Source organism: Eleutherodactylus coqui, chromosome 13, assembly GCF_035609145.1.
Source record: "Eleutherodactylus coqui strain aEleCoq1 chromosome 13, aEleCoq1.hap1, whole genome shotgun sequence".
In the NCBI taxonomy this organism is placed as follows: domain Eukaryota; kingdom Metazoa; phylum Chordata; class Amphibia; order Anura; family Eleutherodactylidae; genus Eleutherodactylus; species Eleutherodactylus coqui.
The window spans coordinates 29,598,663-29,622,307 of NC_089849.1; the positions used below are offsets into that span (position 1 = coordinate 29,598,663).

The 23,645-nt window shown below is 44.7% G+C and overlaps 1 protein-coding gene across 1 annotated transcript in view; it reads left to right on the forward strand.

Moving 5' to 3' along the window:
• The first annotated feature begins 4,080 nt into the window (after positions 1 to 4,080).
• PLCD3 (phospholipase C delta 3) overlaps positions 4,081 to 23,645 on the forward strand; it is a 67,652-nt gene continuing 48,087 nt past the window's right edge. Inside the window, exon 1 of the mRNA XM_066587264.1 lies at positions 4,081 to 4,319. Coding sequence (XP_066443361.1) covers positions 4,193 to 4,319 — 127 coding nt within the window. The 5' untranslated portion in view covers positions 4,081 to 4,192. The remainder of the gene's footprint in view (positions 4,320 to 23,645) is intronic.

Here is a 23,645-nt window from a genome sequence, read left to right on the forward strand (position 1 = left end):
GCTGTGCCTGGTATAGCAGTACAGTCCCACCTATTTGAATGGAACTGAGCTACTCTCAGGTCATGTGACCAACGAACGTGACATCACATGCCTGATAGGAGGCCGTGGCGTTCACATGACCTCTGAGAGATAAGCGGCACCAGAGTTGTTTCACAGCCACTCTCTCTCCTACCTCTATAGGAATGAACATGAATGTATGGTGAATGGCTTTTGTTTTCTAATATCATTGCATGCATATGGTCCTTGTTTGCCTCAGCTGCAGGCAACTGCTGTGCTCAGAGTTAGCTCTGATCTCTGCGGTTAACTGCTTATATTAGCTGCCACGGTCAAAACTGACTGTGCGTCTGAACAGCCAGCTGTAGGGCTGGGCCCACCAGCGCCCCATAGGTCCCCTGGGATGCAATTGTGCAGTGCCGATGGGTTCAGAGCTTGGTGAAGGCTCTCAGGCCTGCCAAGCCTGGCTGTTTATTAATCTCTGCTTGTGGCAAGTTCAAGTGGAGGCCGAAAATAATATTGAAAAAGATTCAATAATAATTTTGAAAACTGTAAAAAAAAAATTACAAAAGTAAAAAATAAAATTTCCCATTTTTCCCATAAAAAACTAAATAGTGAAAAAACCCAATATATTTGCTATCGTCGTTCATAAAAGTCTGAACTTTTAAAATCTAACACGATTTCTCCCACATTATAAACACTGTAAAAAAAAAGTACAAAATGCCAGGATTGCGAAATTTTTTGTTATCCCAGTTCCCTAAAACGTTGAATAAACACTGATAAAAAGTTTCTTTACTTTTTAAAAGTAGTAAAACATTAAAAACCCATGAATCTATTTAGTATCACTCTAATTGTACTGACCCACAGAATAAAGTTCGCGTCATTTGTACTGCGAATGCCTTAAGAACTAAACTTCCTGAAAAATGGCTCAATTCCAAAATTGTATTTTTTTTATTTCATCCCACTTAAAACCTTTTTCCAAACTTTTCAGCTCATTATATGTTACGTTAAATGTCAGGCCCTCATGCAACTATGTCAATGGAAAACTAAAAAAAAAATTGGAGGGGTGGGGATGGGGGGGGGGGGCAAAAAGAACAAAAATTGAAAAATCTCTGGTTTGGAAGAGGTTGTCTGGAACTTTTTGGATTGTTCCAAGTCATCAACAGGTAACTGGTGGAGGTCTGCTGCTCGGGGTCCCTTCTGATCAGCTGATTCCCAGCAATGCTATCACTATGGACAGCGCAGGAAGCACCGTCTGCAGTGCATTGGACTGGCTTGTTATTGCAGTGGGAGCTGCGCCTGCACTACCAACCCGGGCTGCTGCAATGTTGTCAGAGTTATCTGCTTCCAGCACTGACCATATTAACAATGACGCTCTATATCAGCTGATCGTGTGGGGATCGTGAGCAGCAGACCTCCACCAATCATCTAGTGATTTCCTCTCCCGGGAACAGGTCATAAACAGAAAAAAAATCCAAAAAGTCTTGGACAACTCCTTTAAAAGGGTTGTCCGTGACTTTAAACATAAGATGAGGCCTGTGTCACACGAGTAATTTGCGTGCAATACGCAGTGAACATAACGCATTCATTTTAATGGATTTGTTCATATAAGCATATTTTGCGCACGCTTAATAATACGCAGCATGCTCTATTTTCTTGTGCATTTTCGCCCGAAAAGAGCACATATTGGACTAATCAATTTAATTGCCCGTTTCTATGAACTGAAGCATGGTTGCGTGTTTTTTGTGCACGCAAATGCACACAATTTGCGTGTGCAAAAGGTGCAGTAAAACACGCATGTGCATGCGTAAATCCACATCGCCCATTGTGTTAATGCACACGTAAATGCTCTTATGGCCGTGTGACACCGGCCTACAATGAATGAAGACTGAATGCTCAGCTATCCTGGCGGCTCCCTGTCCAGCCCCGGTACCTGCGGCACAGAACCCGGAAGAAGCGGCGGACAGTCACGTGCCGTACATTGTGACCGTGATGTACACAACAAACCGCATTTGACCGTCCGACGTTTTTTTCTGCCGCGGTGTTCACCAGGATACATGGATGTTCAATTTTATTAATTTCAAGCTGTTTTAACTTTTTAAAAGTCTCAGAAGACCCCTTTAAGAAATTCTAACTTTTTCCCTTTTATCCTAAAACACTCGTAAAGTATTTGGGACGTTGCAGACGCTGCAGTGACCCCACAGATCTTACAGACTGATCTTCTCAAGGACGTCCTATTACCATGTGGACCAGTGCCAGGGTTATGGGGTACAGGGGCAGCTGATTACTTCCTATTACCATGTGGACCAATGCCAGGATTATGGGGTACAGGGGCAGCTGATTACTTCCTACTACCATGTGGACCAGTGCCAGGGTTATGGGGCACAGGGGCAGCTGATTACTTCCTACTACCATGTGGACCAGTGCCAGGGTTATGGGGTACAGGGGCAGCTGATTACTTCCTATTACCATACGGACCAGTGTCAGGGTTATGGGGTACAGTGGCACCTGATTACTTCCTATTACCATGTGGACCAGTGCCAGGGTTATGGGGTACAGGGGCAGCTGATTACTTCCTATTACCATGTGGACCAATGCCAGGATTATGGGGTACAGGGGCAGCTGATTACTTCCTACTACCATGTGGACCAGTGCCAGGGTTATGGGGTACATGATGCCAGGATTACGGGGTACAGGGGCACCTGATTACTTCCTATTACCATGTGGACCAGTGCCAGGGTTATGGGGTACATGATGCCAGGATTACGGGGTACAGGGGCACCTGATTACTTCCTATTACCATGTGGACCAGTGCCAGGGTTATGGGGTACAAGGGCACCTGATTACTTCCTATTACCTTGTGGACCAGTGCCAGGGTTATGGGGTACATGATGCCAGGATTATGGGGTACAGCGGCACCTGATTACTTCCTATTACCATGTGGACCAGTGCCAGGATTACGGGGTACAGTGGCACCTGATTACTTCCTATTACCATGTGGCCCAGTGCCAGGATTACGGGGTACAGTGGTACCTGATTACTTCCTATTACCATGTGGACCACTGCCAGGGTTATGGGGTAAATGATGCCAGGGTTATGCGGTATATGATGCCAGGATTATGGGGTATATGATGCCAGGACTATGGGGTAGAGGGGCACCTGATTACTTCCTATTACCTTGTGGACCAGTGCCAGGGTTATGGGGTATAAGCTCACCTGATTACTTCCTATTACCACGTGGCCCAGTGCCAGGATTATGGGGTACAGTGGCACCTGATTGCTTCCTATTATCATGTGGACCAGTGCCAGGGTTATGGGGTACATGATGCAAGGGTTATGGGGTATATGATGCCAGGGATATGAGGTACATGATGCCAGGGTTTTGCGGTATATGATACCAGGGTTATGAGGTATATGATACCAGGGTTAGGAGGTATATGATGCCAGAGTTATGGGGTACATGATGCCAGTGTTATGGGGTATATGATGCCAGGGTTATGAGGTACATGATGCCAGTGTTATGGGGTATATGATGCCAGGGTTATGAGGTACATGATGCCAGGGTTATGAGGTACATGATGCCAGGGTTTTGCGGTATATGATGCCAGGGTTATGGAGTACATGATGCCAGGGTTATGGGGTACATGATGCCAGTGTTATGGGAAACATGATGCCAGTGTTATGGGGTACATGATGCCAGTGTTATGAGGTATATGATGCCAGGGTTATGAGGTACATGATGCCAGGGTTTTGCGGTATATGATGCCAGGGTTATGGGGTACATGATGCCAGTGTTATGGGGTATATGATGCCAGTGTTATGGGGTATATGATGCCAGGGTTATGGGGTACATGATGCCAGTGCTATGGGGTACATGGGCACCTGATTACTTCCCCGTTCCTACTATGTGTGACCCCCCAATCCTCCCTCACACCTTGTCTGTCTCCTGCTGCTGACCTCCCCTCAGACATGGCAGCCCCGCACCCCCACGAGATGCTGAGTGACTGTGGCAGTGAAATGCGACTCCAGGCGAGGACGGCAGCCAGCAAGTGGGAATGAGAGCTGAGGAGGAGCTGAGGAGGAGGCGGCCTGAGGAGAGCCACACAAAGCCTGTGGAGACAGACGGCAATGTAGTAGGGCACAGGGCTGCCAGGAAGGACGCTGCGGACGGCACGGGGTGCCCAACTAGCGGGGTACCATGCCAGGCTTCTGGAGGACGATATGTGGGGGCAAGCGGGAAAAGTACCAGCGGGAAGCCGAAGTGGCTGCAGAGCAGGAGGTGCAGTGTGCCCGGAGCCAGGGGCTGACAGCCTTCAGGAAGATGGGTGAGTGCGGGGGGATAGGGGTCAGCAGGGGGCGTCACTGCCTCATGTGTCACACAACATGCATGTAGTCGTATCACAGAACATGCATGTAGTCATGTGTCACACAGAACATGCATGTAGTCGTATCACACAGAACATGCATGTAGTCAAGTGTCACACAGAACATGCATGTAGTCATGTGTCACACAGAACATGCATGTACTCATGTGTCACACAGAACATGGCAGGCACTGCTTTATGGCCATTCTATAGAGTAGAATGTAACAGCAGAGAATGACAGCCAGTAATTATATATGTATTTATTGTATATATATACGGGGTAGAAAAGAAGCCCCAACCCGACAACACACTGTTTATGAAAGCTGTCTAGAACAAAAGTCTGACTTTGTCGCCCATAGCAACCAATGACATCGCAGCTCTTGTTTTACAGGACATGAAAGCTGCGCTGTGATTGGTTGCTATGGGCGACAAAATCAGATTTTCTGTTAGCTTTCATAAGAGTGTCTATCTATCTATCCATCTGCTATCTATCTATCTATCTATCTGTTATCGATCTATCTAATATCTATCTATCTATCTATCTAATATCTATCTATCTCCTATCCATCTATCTCCTATCTATCTATCTCCTATCTATCTATCTATCTATCTATCTCCTATCTATCTATCTATCTATCTAATATCTATCTATCTCCTATCCATCTATCTATCTATCTATCTGTTATCGATCTATCTAATATCTATCTATCTCCTATCCATCTATCTATCTATCTATCTCATATCTATCTATCTAATATCTATCTATCTCCTATCTATCTATCTATCTATCTATCTATCTATCTATCTCCTATCTATCTATCTGTCTATCTATCTGTTATCGATCTATCTAATATCTATCTATCTCCTATCTATCTGCCTATCTATCTATGTTCTATCTATCTATCTATCTCATATCTATCTATCTATCTATCTGTTATCGATCTATCTAATATCTATCTATCTATCTATCATCGATCTATCTATCTCCTATCTATCTATCTCAGATCTATCTATCTATCTATCTATCTATCTATCTATCTATCTATCTATCTATCTCCTATCTATCTCCTATCTATCTATCTATCTCCTATCTATCTCTGATCTCTCTCTCTATCACTTTGTTGATGTCCCCTTTGACTTTATGGCAGCATTCAGTCTTTTTGGGTCGGTGTCTATCAGCGGGGCACATCTTCACTTGACAATCTTGCCAAAATGGTCTGCTATTTAAAACTGTTCCCAATAACCACCTTGACTAAAGCCCCAGTTCCAGCAGCAGAACTACAGCCCCACACATAATGCTGCCCCCACTTCACTGCGGGTTGGGGGTCTTCTGGTGATGCGCAGTGTTGGCTTTGTAACAAACATACCTTTTGGAATTATGGCCAAAAGATTCCCCCTCGGTCTCATCAGACAACAGGTTCTCCTACAGACTTCTGGCAGACTTCATGTGAGTTTTAGCAAAACATAGCCGGGCTTGGATGTTCTTTTTTGTTAGAAGAGGCTCCATCTTGCCCCCCTCCACCACAGCCCAGACATATACAGAATACGGGAGATGGTTGTCACATGCTCTACACAACCAGAACTTGCCAGAAACTCCTGCAGCTCCTTTACTGTCGCTGTCGGCCTCTTGGCAGCCTCCCGGACCAAGTTTCTTCTGGTCTTTTCATCAATTTTTGAGGGTCCCATTCTTGGTAACGTTACTGTTGTGCCAAATGTAATCCACTCCTCGATGATTTCTTCACTGCGTCCCACGGTATATGTAACGCCTTGGAGATGTTTTGGTCCCCTTCTCTTTACTGATACCTTCCAACAATCGGATCCCTTTATATGTGATGTAAGCTCTTTACGGCTTTTGCTGAAAAATGCAACTAGGAAAATATCAGGAAGATCCTCCTAGAAGAGCCGACCTTTATACGGGGTCCATCCTTTATATTTTCAAAGCTCTTGATTGACATTTCCTGAAAACATATTAAAGCAGCATTAAAGGGATTGTCCGGTGTTGCAGGACTGTGGAGTCGGTAAGCCCAACCTCTGACTCCTTCATGTAATGGTTTTTTAAGTGCTACATTTACTATAATCAAATGGTAACATCATCTCCATTATGATACAACTAGTAGGTGTCATTGTCCTGGCATCATGGCCCCCAGCATCTAAGTGGTGATGCTAGGGGAACGGCAGCAGATCGCTGGGGCCTCTGATTGGCTGTAGCAGTTAAGTGGTAGCTGTTCCAAAAAAAAGATAGGGAGGACTGCATCACCGGGGCTGAGGATAGGTAAGTACCGCTACTTATCTTTGGGTTCATCCTTATAAAATTTGGTATTACACCCGGACAACTTCTTTAACTTATGCTCCTTTATTAGTTGTAAAGGCTTTTACTGACGTTCTATAAAGATACATTAAAGCAGCAACAAACTTGTAGGGGAGTATTGCTGGTTAAAATGACAAAGCCCTAGAAACAGAATATACTGCAGCGATGGTATTGCATAAATTATGAAGTCATTAGAAGAAAAGAACTCAATGCAAACTCAACAGAATGAGAAATACTCCCACCGGTGTCGGGTCGATTTATGTAGATGTGGGTAGAATGTGCATAACATTTGAGGAGGCAGAAGGCGCTGTCCAAGGAAGCCGTAGGGCAGCACATGCAGCTCCCGTGCCCGTACATGTGACGCTGGTCTTAGAAGCGACAGATCTGCAGTGTTTAACTCCATACATTGGATCGAGTGCTGGACCTGTACTTCACACACATCATGTGCGTGTAAACACTTGTGCGTATTATCGCAGGGCACTGATTTAATAATCTCATCACACGCCGTTCGTGTAATCGCAGCCTGTGTAAACTTGACTAGAATATTGTAGATGTGGCGGATATTCCTTAGAGTATAACATTATCTAAAGCCCTCACTTTATCGCATTGTAAGCATTATGAAGTTATAGAACATCCACATATTAGGCACATTTTGATTCCATTCCTCGCCTGAAGGCCGGGCTCACACGGACGGGTCGGATATCCGCAGCGGAAGACCTGCAAATGGTCACAAATGCACGCGGTTTTCCAAGAGGATGTATGGACAGCAAATCGTCCGTACGAAAGATCACAAGCAGCGAATGACATCAGAAAGTAGCCCAACCTCCAGGAAACGTCCCTCTATCACTCAGGCGACATTCTCTTGTGCTGTCATGGTTAGAGATGTTCCGGGAGTCTTCGGAACGGGATACGGCTCTCTAGGCTCGGCTGGTTTATACTACTTATTTTGGAGGTAGTATAAACCACTTCAAAAAAACAAAACAAAACACTACTTCTTGTGGATGAAGAGCCCAAAAGAGCAAGCGGAGGTTGCAGACAGCAGGCTGGTTGGGTATGTTGCTCTACAAACTCTGTTTTGCATTGTCTGCCCACAAATTCCTGCTTTCTTTATACCATTTGTATCTGGTCTCCTAGCAACTTGCGAGCGAATCTGCCCCCATACGGAATGTTAATTGGATATGCACTGCGGATCGAACTCATCCAGAGAGATCAATGGAGCCCATACGCATGAAATCTGCGGTAGAATACAGCATGCTGCGATTTTTCTTCTGCCCGCGGAATACACAGTACCTACCTGCAAGTGTGAGTGAACCGGTGAAAGTCCATGCTTTTCAATGCCCACTTATCGATCGCGCGGAGTCTGCAATGCAAATCCGTTTGTGTTAGACCGGCCTAAGAGGTCTTGGACAGCCTTGTTTTGTGAAACCAGTAAGCTCCCCATTTGCACCACTCATGAACCAGATTTGTCAAGGTTCCACAACCATTTCTCCTTTTGCACCTGTTCCATTGGACCACTTCCTCGGGAACCATCAGTAAACCTTCCTCAATGAGCAGGGGTCCCTTGTTCTGGATGGACCCCTGCCATTGACAATAGGTGCTCTCCAAGACCTCTTCTTCGCTGCTGTGACAAATGACCTCCGTTGAATTCCCTCCAGTGGTTTCTTCCCTTCCACTATCCCCTGTCATTGGGGTCCTGCTCTCCAAACCTGATCATGGCGGGGTCTCTGCTGCTCCTTGTCCTGCCTTGTCCCTTTCCAATATCATCTCTTAACACACAACTGTATAAATACTGTATGTATACATATAAACGGATAGCACACGATATAGTGCCACATAGTATGAAGCCAAGACTTTGCTCGGGTCCCGTCAGACCTTACATTCTTACCAGCTTTATATACTGAGAGTGTAAATAGGAACTGAAATAAAAACCAAGTTGCTGTGAAATTCCAGTAGAGACTTTGGCAGAAGAAGTGCAGCAAGTCACATTGGAAAGTATGTGAACGGCCTCTTACACCTCACAAGAACATAAAATTACAGACGACGGAGAGCTGAAATAGTCAGGCGTGAAATATCAGTCCTTGTTATCAACCGGTAAATATAAGGGGACACACCTAGTAGGTGAACGTGTTGCAAAAACTTCCTAAGGAATGACTAAAAACACCTTCAGGGATCTTCATTACTCTATGGAAAAGCAGAAAAAATTATTATAACCTACAAACTATCACATCAGATAGTCACCATTCCTTCTAATTTGCTGCCCATTACTTGTTGATATGTGAAGTCTGTTTCTAGTAACAGAGACACCAAGACGGATAAAAGGAAGTATTTTGGAGGATATTTGCTTGCTGCTGTCTCATGCTGCCCCTAAAAGTCTATAGAGAGGGGAGAGGATAGTAGAGAGACTCACACAGTCACACTGCTGCAGCTAATAGTACGTGATTTACTGTCTCACAGCAACTGAAATCCCATCTACACTGCTCAGTACTGCTTTATAATGTCCTTCATGCTGCTATTACTTATGAAGACGTGCTACAGAGTGATAGAGCTGTCTTATGTGTGAGGCATGGAGATATCATAACAAGCAGTCTTCACTCACCAGCTCAGAGAATACTGGGAATTAGAAAAACAGCCTGCAGAGGGGAAAACTGGGGATAAGTTCAGAATACAAGACATATAATGACCAGAAATGGTGTGATTCCGTTACCTCAATTTATGGAGATGCTTTAACCCTTTCCAATCCACTATCTGAAGTCTAAAGACATTATGATTTAAGGCTGTACGGCTCCGATGTTGGAAGACGTCCATCGGGGTTCTCTTACTGTATGTTGCCAGCCTCTCTGCTGTCGGAGCCTATCCAACGTGTCACCTCATGCAGTACTGGCTTTAGCCAGCAGATAGCGCCATTTTATTTCGGCAGAAAAAGAGTCAGCCCCCTAGGAAAACTAGGATACAAATTGGATTGGAAAGGGTTAAAATGAGTGTAAAATGAAGTGTGTTAAAGTGAAGTGCTGCTTTTAAATTTGGGATCTATAACCTGGTTATTAGAGATGAGCGAGCGTACTCGCTAAGGCAAACTACTCGAGCGAGTAGTGCCTTATGCGAGTACCTGCCCACTCGTCTCAAAAGATTCGGGTGCCGGTGGGGGAGAGCGGTGAGTTGCTTGAGTGAGCAGGGAGGAGCTGGGGGGGGGGGGGGGGGAGAGAGTGAGAGAGAGATCTCCCCCCACAGCTCCTCCCCGCTCTCCCCTGCCGCTCCCCGGCACCCGAATCTGTAGAGACGAGCGGGCAGGTACTCGCATAAGGCACTACTCGCTCGAGTAGTTTGCCTTAGCGAGTATGTTTGCTCATCTCTACTGGTTATCCAAAAAAAGTGAATGTTTGCAGATACACGACTTTGCTTCTCTTTTTGCTGACGCTTTCCTCTTCATTCAGGTCTAACACTAAATACACACATCTGCTGGCTTCTTGCTGTCAGTGCATTGTGGGAGCTGTAGTAGCGCTCAGTGCAGGAGCCAGGTACCTAGATCCAAATATAAGGCCAGATCCCGTAAAGTATGATAAATAGGTAAATCTTGTTCCCTGCACTTGGCGCAGGATGTTATGGCCTCGGCCTGCGAGTTGGACACTTTGTACCTATATTACTCTTTTTGTGACAATGTTAAATAAGAGAATTAAAAAAAAAATAAGAACATGTTCCCAAAAATAGTGCGATGCGATCCTATTCATGGATCTAAATTTACTGCTCCGACTCAGAACTAATTACTGCTGTGCTGATGCCTAAGGCCTCTTTCACATCAGCGGGATGACGCTTTCCTATCCAACTAAAAAGACTGATGGATGGAAGCAATGTGACACGGAGACCAACGAAGTCTAATGCATTGGACCCCACGATTCTGTCCCTGGTTTGTGATGTGATAATGACCTTACACTGTTAAAACTAAGCTGATTAGGTCACATGTCTGACAACACAGTCAGCTAAAATGTTGTCAGATTCCGAGAGCGACCAGCAAAATTTTGGCATATGGCACCTTGTGATCAGTAGGGAGGTACCAGGTGATAACCTCATCACAATCTGCTCTTAGATAATGTGCTGACCTCTCCTTGCACAGCAGAAGGCAACAGCATTCATGGGTAAACGTGGTGACTTGAGTGACAGTGCACAGAATGTTGGTGCCCGGAGGTGTGGTGCCCATGTGATTTCTGAAATGGTTTCATGTGTTGGCTGTTCCTAAACCACTGTATCAAGAGTATACCAAGACTGGTTAAACCATGGACAGACATCCAAAAGAAGAGTATTGAGTGGTACATCTGGTATTGTAGCAACAACATTGCAAAGTGGACCAACTGACCCAGCAATGCAACAGTGGGAAAGTTAGACAAATGTCCACCATGACCATGCAGTATACCTTGCGTCGACTGGGGGTTCAAAAGTCGAAGACTGACAAAAGTGCCTTTGATGACTTTGCATCATGGCCAACAACACCTTTTATGGACCCAGGAAAAATAACAATCGACCTTGGAGATGTGGCAGAAGGTCATCTGGAGTGATGAGTCCCATTTTTCGCTGAGCCATACAGAATGCCAGGTCTGCATCTGTAATAAACAGGATAAAGCTATATCCCATGGCTGAACCATTGGAGATCAATAGGCTGGCAGTGTCATGGTCTGGGGAGCTGACCATCTGCACCCATATCTTCAGGAAGTCTTCTTCGACCAAGGTGCTATCTTTCAACAGGACAACGCTCCATGTCAGCGACCTCGGATCACTAGGGAGTGGTTGGAGGAACACAATAATGAATTCTCCAAACTCACCGGAATGTAGCCCCTTTGAACATAGTTGGAATATGCTTGTCGCTTCTATGAAAGTTCTTTCTGTTGGGATTTTAACTTGATCCAATAAAGCCATGATTTTATGGATGCTGGACCTTTTTCCTGTTTTCTGCTACAACTGGCATGGGTCAAGTTGAGTCTGGAGGATGTTGGCCACCTTGTAGAATCTGTTTCTCAACATCTGAAAGCCATGATTGCCCAAACAGGTGGACCAACCGTTATTCAGTAGGTGTTCCTAATGCAGTGTATATACGAATGGAGAAATAAACCCCCAAAAACCTGGAAGAACTTTGCTTTACTGTAATCATAACAATATTCAAAGTTCCTCAACTTGTTATGTAGCTTTAGGCCTTGAAATGGTGCTGAAAGTGGAATTATGCCCTGAAGCACAGATTTATTTCTGCTAGGATTTGGCGAATGGTATTTAGAATAGTGAGTTGTTTCTTCCCAACATCCTACATAGGGTTTCCATCTTCTATACAGAAGACTCTTTGGCCGTCCTCAGCACTTTTATAGCCTGTTTTACATCTAAAAAGCCAGACGTGCTCAGAAACCATATGGGCTGAAGACCAAAGATGGCTCCGTCTCACGCATAAAACTCTATGGCTCTGTCCTGGTTTCCGTCCCATTTGCAGTTTCCTGCATACAAGATAGAAAGCTGATACGGGAACCAGCGCTTCAGAGCAAAACACACCGTGGAGGAGCATTACATTTCTTTGTAGTATGTTGCTAAGGAGCAACTAATAGAATGGCAAGGAGCAGACCTTAGCAAAACTGAATCTGTGCTTTGCATGATCAAAGTGTGGGTCTAGAAATGTGCCCATACCTGTTCCTGCCGACTTTGGCATCCACTTACACATTTGCTCAAGGACCACAGAAACAAAGAGTACATTACACTCACCTAAAGCTTGGCTGAGCATGCATGGGTTTTCCATGGGAACAGTGGAGAAAGCGGCTGCTAGGCAGTTCTATTCGCCACTTATCTCCAGGTGAACCAAAATGGTCAAGGGCTGAAATTCAACATGCCTGATTTTTTTTCTCTGTTACATCATGGGATGCCCCCATACACATCAGATAGTCAGTTGGTCCTGCCAAAAATGGTGGGTTCAGTCAACTTCTGTGTATGGGGGTCTCCCACTTTTTTTTAAAAAGCAGGGCAGGGCATAGAATATCAAAAAAGGCAAGGTGCTCCTAGGAAACGGCTGATCAGCTTCAGAGGTGATCCTGGAATCTACCTTCAGCAAAGGTCAGGTGACTGCTGACCCTCCCAGTAGGTACATTTGGTGTAATTCAGATGACAACTGCAGCCAATCAGAGGCCACAGCTTCACTGCCCATTCTTCTAGCATCAGCATTCACAACTTGGGTGCCATGAGGCCAGGAGTACAGAACCCTCTGATTGGCTGCAGTGGTCACCTGGCTTACCCTGGAAGCACATACCAGGAGGATCACCGGAACCACTCAGCTGTTTCCCAAGTGGTGAGTATTGTCTCTTTTTTTATTTTATGTCATGCCCAGCTGTCAGAAAACATCTTTAAGGGTGTGCTCACACGTAGCGGGGTTTGGTGCAGATCCATGCCAAAATCCACAGCATGTTTTGCGCTTCGGAGTTTAGTGTGGACACACACTAGAGTCCGCGTCAAAATCCACACCATTTGGTGCTGAATTTGCCCTGTTTTTTGCAGCTGATCCACAGCAGATTTCAACCTTTCAATTGAAGAGATAAAGTCTGCTGTGAATCTGCGACAATTTCATGGTCAAAATCTGAAGATTTTGACTCTGTTTTTGCTGCGGAATTTGCTGCAGTTTTTCTGCTATAGAAAATCCACAGCAGTTCCGCTATGTGTGAATGTACCCTAAAGTGGGAAATCCCCCCTACGTATTTGTGCTGAGGCAGAGCTTGAAAGGCAACATCGAAAATTACTATATACTGCAATAAGTATTGCAGTTTATAGCACAAGCATCAAATGATCGCCTGTCCAAGTCTCCTGTGGGGACTAATTAAAAGCGTAAAAAAAGATTTTCTAAGGTTTTTTTAAACAGTTAGAAAAAAAGTACAATTAAAAAAAACCTTTTCCCTATAAAAAAACAATTAAAAAACATATTTGATATCACTGAGTACGTAAAAGTCCCCACTATTAAAATATCACAATAGGACGGAATGCCAGAATTGCAATTTTTTTGGAATCCTGACTTTTGAATTGACGAAAAAAATGAAAAAGCTTTGCGTCTCAGAATACAAAACTATGTATTTACCTGCAAAAAAAAGTATTTAATTTTTAAAAATAGAAAAACATTAAAAAGCTCTACAAATTTAGTCTCACCATAATCGTAGTGACCCATAGAAGAAAGTTCATATGTCATTTTTACTGCAACCCTCCAAGAACGCCTCACTTGCGCAATTGCATTTTTTCATTTCTACCTTCCTAAAAAATTATTTAAAGTTTTTCCATACATTATACTCTACAATAAAGGGTACCATTAACAAAATACAACTCATCCCACAAAAAACAAGCCCTCATACGGATATGTCAGTGGAAAAATGATAAAGCTATGGCTCTTAGAAGGCGGGGATGAAACAATGAAGATGAAAAAAAAGTGAAAAATCTTTGGTCCTGAAGTGGTTAAAAGATATTTTCAGCACTAAACTATTGATGGGCTATGCTCGGGATAGGTCGTCAATAGTTGATCGTTGGGGGTCCGCCATTGGAGATCCCTGCTGTTCAGCTGATTGAAGAGGCCACGGCACTCGGGTGAGCGCTGTGGCCCCTTCTCAGGTCAGTGACGTGGCGATCATTGATCACATGGCCTGAGAGCAGCTCCGTCCCATTCCAGTGACTGGCCTTGGGTTGTCATGCTGCGCACAGCTGCTATACAATGTACGGTGCTGTGCCTGGTATGGACTGAACTGCTATCACTTCACTCAGAGGCATTGGGGGCCCCGAGGGGTGGACCACCTGAGAAGAGGACAGGTCATCACTAGTGTAGTGCTGCAAAGCCCTCTAAGACCAAATGTACTATAAACCCTGATACAAGTGGACTGCTTACATGTTCCTGACTTGGCCAAATTCTTAGTTAATAATCAAACAGCACATGTTAGTATTTAGCTGGGGGTAAAGAAAACACAAGGGTTGGAATAACATTACTGCTCAAGTACAACACTGGAGCATATTACTACAATACACACACAGGAGTTGTCAGCCGACCTCTGAATATTAAAAAGTAACTGCACTTTTTAAAAACTTTTGGCACATCAGAGCGAAATGTAAAAAGTTTTGATCAGTCGGTTGCTAAGATCCCTGCTGATCGCTGAAATGAAGGGGCTGCAGAGCTCACCCAATCAATGTCCCCCTTCTACTGTCTTCGCTGCCTGTTCCTATCGTCTCCTCACAGCAGCTGAAGACGGATGCATAGATGTCTGTAGAAGTCTATGAGTTCATCTTCAGCTGCCAAGATTTGCCAACAGGCAGCAAAGACAGCCAAAGGGGCACAGTGTTCATATGAGCGCTGCAACCGCTTCATTTTAGTGATTAGCGAGAGTCTCGACACCCCGGACCCCACTGATCAAAACTTTTGACACATTGCTTTGACATGCCAAACGTTTTTAAAAAGTTCAGTTATTTAATGAAACACAAGCTAAATGGGCAAATTTGCTGTAGTCAAGTCGTGTTGATCAGTCTGATATGTGAGCGTCATGTTATAGAGCGGGAGGAGCTGAGCAGACTAACGTATAGTTTTGTGGGAAAAGATTCCATAAAACCTTTAATCCCTACTTATTTGGGCCTTAGGAGTCAAGTGGGCGGGCTTACCAGTGATTGGCAGCCCGAGTGCGTGTATAGAAATAGCTGTCAGTCATTGAGTGAGACTATCCCTGAGCTGGTGGGTCTAGACTAGCAGCTGTGGTGTCTCCATACACAGCACATAGAGAGGAGGAGAATTCTGCCTCTTCATCTTCTTTATACTGAGATCCAGCAGCGACATGGAGGAGTTCTGTTATAGAGAAGTACCGAGTACTGTAGTGTATATGTGATTCCAGTACTTATGAGACAGTAAAACACTTACTATTATCGTCAGCAGCGTCTTATTGTGTGTCTGTCTAATTTAACCTCTCACATAACGCGTCCCTCCTCACCTCCCCATAGGCTTCTATGTGCAGCATGTAATCTGATCCCTAAGTGATCAGTTAGATTTGAGTGAACAGTTTAGGAGGGAGAGGGGAAGCGGAAAGGAGCCTGAAGATGTATTATATATTTTCTTATAGTCACATACTAATGATTTATGCAAAGTGTGTTGAAAGCTTAGTGACCACTTAAAGTAACAGTAACAGTTTTATAATGGAGGTCTAAACTAATACATGGAATGAAGGGACTGGAATACCCGGAGAGGCGACGGTAACAAGAGGGCATCTGCTACGTTTAGAAGAAAGCAGGTTTCATCACCAACACAGAAAAGGGTTCTTTACTGTAAGAGCAGTAAGACTATGGAACTCTCTGCCTGAGGATGTGGTGATGGCAAAATCCATAGAGGAATTTAAGAGGAGACTTGATGTCTTTCTGGAGCGGAAGGATATTACAGGATATAGATTTTAGGGGAGCAGCGGGTTGTTGACCCGGGCCTTACAGACAGGTAGGAACTATTAACAGGCTGAACTAGATGGACGTTGTCTTCAGTCGGCCTTACATACTATGTTACTATTAGGTCAGTGGAAGACGAATCCTAACTATTTATGGGTATATATGTGCATATTATTAACGCTATATGTTTAGATTTATCCAAGGGGGGGCAAAATACATCACTTCCGATGTAAAATATCAAAACTGATGCCTACCGAGTGCAGCGGTGTAACTTTTCTGACCGGTACATGATAAAAGCCTTCAGTGCAACACTTTTTTGCAGATTCATAGTATATTTGTTGACTTTGGAAACCCTTGCGGAGTCCAGTCACAAGCCCACACATTACAATGTTATCAAAGCCTTCTCATTGACTCCACCCAAAATGCGTGATTCATGGAAGTGATGTATGTTCAGTTATCTCATAACTGTAATTAAGGGTGGGACAGGACTGTCAGCTATCAATAAACTTGCTGGCAGTAGCCCCTCCTGATGCTGCAGAGTTCCAACTGGTTAAGCAGTGTCTGCAACCCAACACTACATCCGTCTTGGAGCCCCCCATTCTGTACACTGTTGGATAAGGTCCCTTGCACACAGGCGGCTCGGACCCCTGCTTACCTGTCCAGCGTCTTCTCCTCTGGTGCTGATGTGCCAGCCTATGCAGCGGCACACGTGCGCAGTACAGAGAACAGTCGTGCCAGCACTATGGCCATGACGTGATGGCCATGACCGTTCTGCAATAAGGATTGCAGAATGGCCGTGGGACGGACGGCTGCATTGACTTCAATGGAAGCCGGCCGTGCGTAGCCCGCACAAAATCACAGCATGCTGCAATGCAAATCCGCCCGTGTGCAGAAGGTGTAACTCTGTATATATCTATGGTTTCACACTATATGGAATGGAACGTGAGCAGATTTGCATATTGCTGCTAGTGTCGGTTCTGTACTAGTCATATCGCTGCTACATTTGTTGCGTTTTTCAGTGTTTCACAATAAGATACATTGTTGCAGAAAGTTATCACGGTCAAGTTAAACTTTGTTACATCTGTAGCTGAGTTTATGTGGACTATATAATTCCCGCTGACACCTATTCATCAGTAGTGAATGAGATGGGAGTGGGCAGAGGAATGTGATATCATGAGCCGCTAATGATGTAACTTAGTGGCAAGTATAGGCTAAAGAGCATTACTAACCTGACAGTGCGGTTCAATACTAATTCATGATGTAGGACATTGAATGCAGCCGGTGGATACTTGATGTTCTTGTGCTGGGACATCTACCTGGGATCTAAAAGTTAAAAAAAAAACTAATTTAGTAAAAGTTGCTAAATCATCTAAAGTCATTGGAAGGCAGAAATGATGTCTTTCCACACAAATACTACTGATGATCTATTGTCAGGAAAGGAGATCAATAGTTGATCGGCTGGGGTCCATCACTTGGGACTTCAGCCAACATTCATAGACCTGTCCTATTTCGCGGACGGGCAATAGAACGCGCCAATGCATGGCAGTGTGCTATCCGATGCAAGTTGCGTCCGAGTCTTTTGGGCACATCTCTCATTTAGGGCTAATGTGCTCGTTACCTAAGGCAGGTAAGCCATGTCTCAGAATTCATAGTTGCCTTCTAAACAGGTTCCAGCTTCAGACCTGTTCTTACTTCCAGCCACTTCCGTCAGCTTTAATTCTTAGCACACATCAGAAGAATGTTATTACATAAGAGATGGAAGCAGGTAGTACAGGAAAATCTTCCAGCCTCGTGTCATTCTTGAGGCACAAACACCGTGGCATAATGTGAACAAGTGAGTCACTGCATTGTACTTAACACACGGGATTGTGCAGCAGACTTTCCATGTGCACAATAGGCGATGCTTCACTACAGCCAACTACTTCCTGATGATCTGAGTATGGGAAGTAGTCACTTGCCTTGCTAGATTTAGAACTTCAGCTGCTATTTCCCTCCATTCATCCTGCAAATGTCTGCTGAGTTCTCTCAAAGTAGATGCATCGATCCATCTAAAATGGCGCAAGGAGTGTCGTCTTTGGACATTTGAGCAACGGAAGAATGTTCTATGGAGTGACGAATCACGGTATTCCATCTTCAAATCAGATGGACATACTTGGGTGCAGAGGATGCCTAGGTAACACCTTCTGCATGAGTGTTCTGCCAACAGTTAAGAACAGCGGAGGTCCGTTATGGTCTGGGGATGTTTTACGTGGCATGGTCTCAACCTGTTGGTTGTAGTGACGAGAACCGTGAACACGGAGGTGTACCCCGACATTCTAGATAATAATGTGCTGCTGACAATGTGGTAATACTCTGGGAATGGTCGGCCATACTTCCAACAAGACAACATGCCGTGTCACAAATCCATCGCTGTTTTACATCGCTTTGAGGATATGGATGTTCCACGATCGGACCGGCTGCACAGAGTCCGACCTGAACCTACTGATCATCTTTGGGATGAATTGGAACGTTGGGTCAGGAAATGTGAACAGCCTCCATCTTCTTTGAGAGAACTTCTGGATAGTTTGCAGGATGAATGGAGGGAAATACCAGCTAAAGTGTATCAGAAATTAAGAGAAAGTATGTCTCGAAGAGTATCGATGTCATTAGGGCCAAAGGAGCCCCACTGAGTATTAACATATGGAGATAAATACTACTTTTGATTCTTCCTCAGGTTTCTTTTAGAAACCATTCTCTCTATGGGATGCAATTTTGGGTGGTCTTTTAAAGAGGCTTGACTGTATATTGCAGTCTGTGCCTGCTGCATAGTTTGGAAACCCCCTCATTAGACTGAGCAGCCGCTACACCCAACTCTCCAGGTCTGTAAATGCCATCGCGGGGCTGTATGTGACTCATACAAGTCGTGATACTTGAAAAGCACAAAAGTACACAAATACGTGCAGATGTTTATAAAGCCGGACTCCTCAGTGACCTGCGCTGGGTCGGGTATGTCATTCCTAAAGGTGATTGATCATAAGCTATGTGATATTTGCTAAACAGATACTGTATGTGCCGTGGCGTTGGGCGGATGATGATGCAAACCTTATTCTGGTTTCAGACTGAACATGCAGGTTTATATTTAGTCACTGACTGATGGTGTTTATCTCATACTGACCGCACTCGCAGAATCTCATGTAAGCCGGCAGCACACGGGTGTATGCGCAATTCCGCAAGGCGAAGCTCAACAAAATATGTGCATGTGAACGAACCCATTAAAATCAATGGGTTCTATTCTACATCCGTGTGCAGACGGCTTACAGTCTGCATCTCACTGGATTTGTACATTGATTGCTCTGTGCATGGTGGACAGCTGTAGAGTAATTAATTCTACATAATCAGCTCAGACACACCCATATTTCTGCTAGTCCACCTCTTTTTTCCCCTTAGCCACACCCCTCTTTCTGGATCAACTAGGCAGTTGGCATGCACTGTACTTTGCATTATGGGTTATGCATAGCCCAGGGCCTAAGTGCATGTTGTGTATGATGTAGGGTATTCTTTAACCCCCTCAGGTCCTTATCGGTTTTCGCTATGAGTATTTCCAATTTTCCTTTCGTATTTCGCAATTTTGTGATTCAAGATTTAAACAAACCCAGATTTGTCATATTTTCTCCCCCAACCGGTGCCGATGACAGGTAACATTAAAGAGGTTCTACATAAAAGGGTATTTTTGGAAAAGTCACATTAATAATGCAGAGCTTGCCGCTTCTCTGCAGTCAGCCCAATGCAAATCATTAGCGACAATCTGCATATTACGGACTCCCTGCCTCATATCTGCATCCTTTGAAACCTTAATCTTAACCCTTTCCAATCCACTGTCTGATGTCTGAAGGCATTCCGATTGAAGGCTGTACAGCTCCGATGTCGAAAGATGGCCGTCAGGGTATTCTTACTGTATATTACTGGCCACTCTGTGGTCGGGAGGGGGGGGGCTCTCCAGCCTATTCCATACCGCACTACTGGCTCTAGCCAGCAGATAGCGCCATTGTATAATGGCAGAAAGAGAAAACCGCCTAGGAAACCCTGAAACCAAAATTGGATTGCAAAGGGTTAAGGTCTCCGGCACACTAGCACATTTTAGGGCCATGTACTATAATGGACAGCACACGGCCCCATTATAGCCCTTGCGGCTATACACATCGACTCTTTTTTACGCTGACCCAACCGTGATCCATGTGAAAAAAACTCCTGGCATGTCCTCTTCCTGTCAGTTTCATGGACAAGAACTAGGACATGCCAGTGCACGCTAACATGCAGTATCTGTGTGTATCGGGCAGTACATAGACGGGTGTCCTTGTTCTGCCCAATGTGAGTTGTGCTCGAATGACATGTCTATTTTAGTACTTGCATTCCCCCTTAAAAGAGGATTCTGTGTTTCTGTTATGTGTTGCTCCTCTGTTATTCCTCCTGGAAAGTTTTTCAATTAAATTCGGTCTGGAAATGTATAAATTGACAACTGGGTGTTACCATTCTCCTTGTCAATAGGGTGTGTCCCTGCTCAGGCTGACATTGCAAGCACTGATTGGACAGCGTTAGAGTGTACACAGACACACCCCATTGACAAGGGAATGGTAACATCAAGTTGTCAGTTTATTTATACATTTGCAGGAGGAATAACAGAGGAGCAGCATAACACAGAGGTTTTATGAAACCAGGCTCCAGAATTGTTATTTTGTGGTCAGTGCAAGAACAGACGTGTCAGTAGGGTATAAATTGGCAAGGAGGTACGGCAAAGCAAAAAGCTATATATTTAGTGATGGCAATATGTTGCAATTACACGAAAAGTTACAACTGGTTTAATAAGTTATCACGTTTTATTAACCATTTTATGAGCGCTCTACGTGCCGCCACCTGCTGTGCGGAGAACATCGAGACGACAGTTGAATTCATCCCAAACGCCTCTCAAAGTGTCTTCTTCCACTGCGGTCACCGCTGCCGTTATTCTGTTTTTGAGGTCGTCTTGCGTCTTCTATACTATTGCATCACTAAAGTCTATGCGCTTTTCCGGGTCACCGCTAATTCATGTGGCCTCATAATTAAACGTCGCCTTAACCCACTCTAGGCAGTCGTATGAGGGATCACACTTACGGATTCAGTCTTGCTGGATTGCAGAACTCATAACGACTTGTGTTGCAGGGTTGTAGGGTTGCCGTCTTGCGAATGGCAGGCTGGGGGCTGTGAGAGGCATCTAGCGGTAATCATTTGAAACTCTTATGATCCACCCTTTCAAGTGGGCGATACGTGGTGGCAGAGATGTAGCTATTTCAGATTGGGTCCATCTTTTTGAAACACCCTGTATATTATTAATTAGTTCCGAGAAGATCATTGTACATTGAAAATATTGTATGTTGAAACCAGAATTCTACGGAAAAGCGATAATTGGTTCCAAAGCGCCAAAATGTCAACTTAAAGACGTACAAAATAAAAATGAAAGAAAGTGAAGCAGATAACTGATACAGATAAAGCGAGTCTTTACATACTGAATAACAGAAAAAGCTGATGGAAGCTGTAAATCACTTCCTAGGGTGAGAACAGGAGCTTCTCCAGGGTCTTGTAGAGTAAATAGTGTACCAGATAAAAAACATTGGGCCAACCTCACCTGATGACCAAAGGAGTGGGGCCAACCTCACTTGATGACCAAAGGAGTGGGGCCAACCTCACTTGATGACCAAAGGAGTGGGGCCAACCTCACTTGATGTCCAAAGGAGTGGGGCCAACCTCACTTGATGTCCAAAGGAGTGGAGTCAACCTCACTTGATGTCCAAAGGAGTGGAGTCAACCTCACTTGATGACCAAAGGAGTGGGGCCAACCTCACTTGATGACCAAAGGAGTGGGGCCAACCTCACTTGATGTCCAAAGGAGTGGAGTCAACCTCACCTGATGTCCAAAGGAGTGGAGTCATCCTCACCTGATGTCCAGAGGAGGGGGGTCAACCTCACCTGATGTCCAAAGGAGTAGGGCCAACCTCACCTGATGTCCAAAGGAGTGGGGCCAACCTTACCTGATGTCCAAAGGAGTGGGGCCAACCTTACCTGATGTCCAAAGGAGTGGGGCCAACCTCACCTGATGTCCAAAGGAGTAGGGCCAACCTCACCTGATGTCCAAAGGAGTGGGGCCAACCTCACCTGATGTCCAAAGGAGTGGGGCCAACCTTACCTGATGTCCAAAGGAGTGGGGCCAACCTCACCTGATGTCCAAAGGAGCGCTCATCCTTGCACAAGTAAAGGGCACTACAGGACATGCAATATCGCACTGTACTTTAGAGAGGCGCTACTAGACAGCCAATCAGTGCACGTACTTAAGTAATATAGATGTGTTACAGGAAATGTCCATGTTGATTTTCCAACAAAATGCACAAACTGCACAACTAGACTGTGTATTTAGGTGGAGCTTAACTCTGGAAGCGCTGGTCCAGCTCCGGTCCTGTAAACCTTGGACCTCTGTAAAATAAGTCAGTTTGGTGCATCTAAACTCAGTGGCATAGAGTTGGACTAATAGGAAAGATCAAACTGGACCCGCTATTATGGAGCCAGGTTTTGCCACCCACATTAGAAGGACCTGGGGTTAATTTTCCTCTCCATGGCCAACGGTTCAGTTGACCACCAACTTGCATGCAGATAATGTAATTCTGCTAAGTATGTCCTACCCAAGATTTTACCACGTAAAAACAAGGCGATGGACCCAACCAAGACGGGGCGGAGCGCATGCCTTGCCTCTAAGGTACCTACGCCATTGATTGTACTTCTGTGGGCTTCATCTATCTTCGGTCCCTCTATAGAGTAGTATTGCAGCAGTAGGCGATCAGCTAATGAGTGGGGCGAGATTGTTCCTCACTAAATATGGAGTAAGCACATTTTTTTGGAGTTGTTCATCACTTAGTTTTACCGATGATCCAGACGAGGTGATAATTTAGGTTCCAACTCAAAAAAAGCTTCACTGGAGTCTTAGTGGCCAGAACTGTAATTTTTATCAGACTCAAGAATGTTGGCGAGAACGTTTCCTTCCACTGATTTGAATATAATGTAGTTGGATTTAGGCAGGAAAGACGCACTTCAGTATATTGTGGCTTTAGAGGTTTCACATTGAACACGTTACATTTCTCTCTTAATATAGACCAGACGCTTATCGCTATTGTTGTTGTATAGTCTTTAGGGCTCTTTTACACGGGACAGGATTACGCCGCAGGTCTAACTGCAGATTTCGATGCGGAATTGCAGGCAGGTTTTAAGCCATCTTCAATGCCGCATCAAAATCCACAGGTAGCCTACAGATTTTGGTGCAGAATTTTCTACGGCCTATTCCGTCCCGTGTGAAAGGACCCTTAGACCATTTTATTCTTGGCTGTTCCTGTAGATCAGGTCATGTTTTCAAGATCTCCTCAGTATTGCACAGGTGATGTCATTATTGTCAGTCCTCAAACATTGCCACAGGTGGTCTTACTATAGGATATACTATAGGATATCCTGAAAACATGACCTGTTGGGGGTCCCTGAGGACTGGAGTTGAGAAACACTGCTGTAGATAATATCTGGACTTC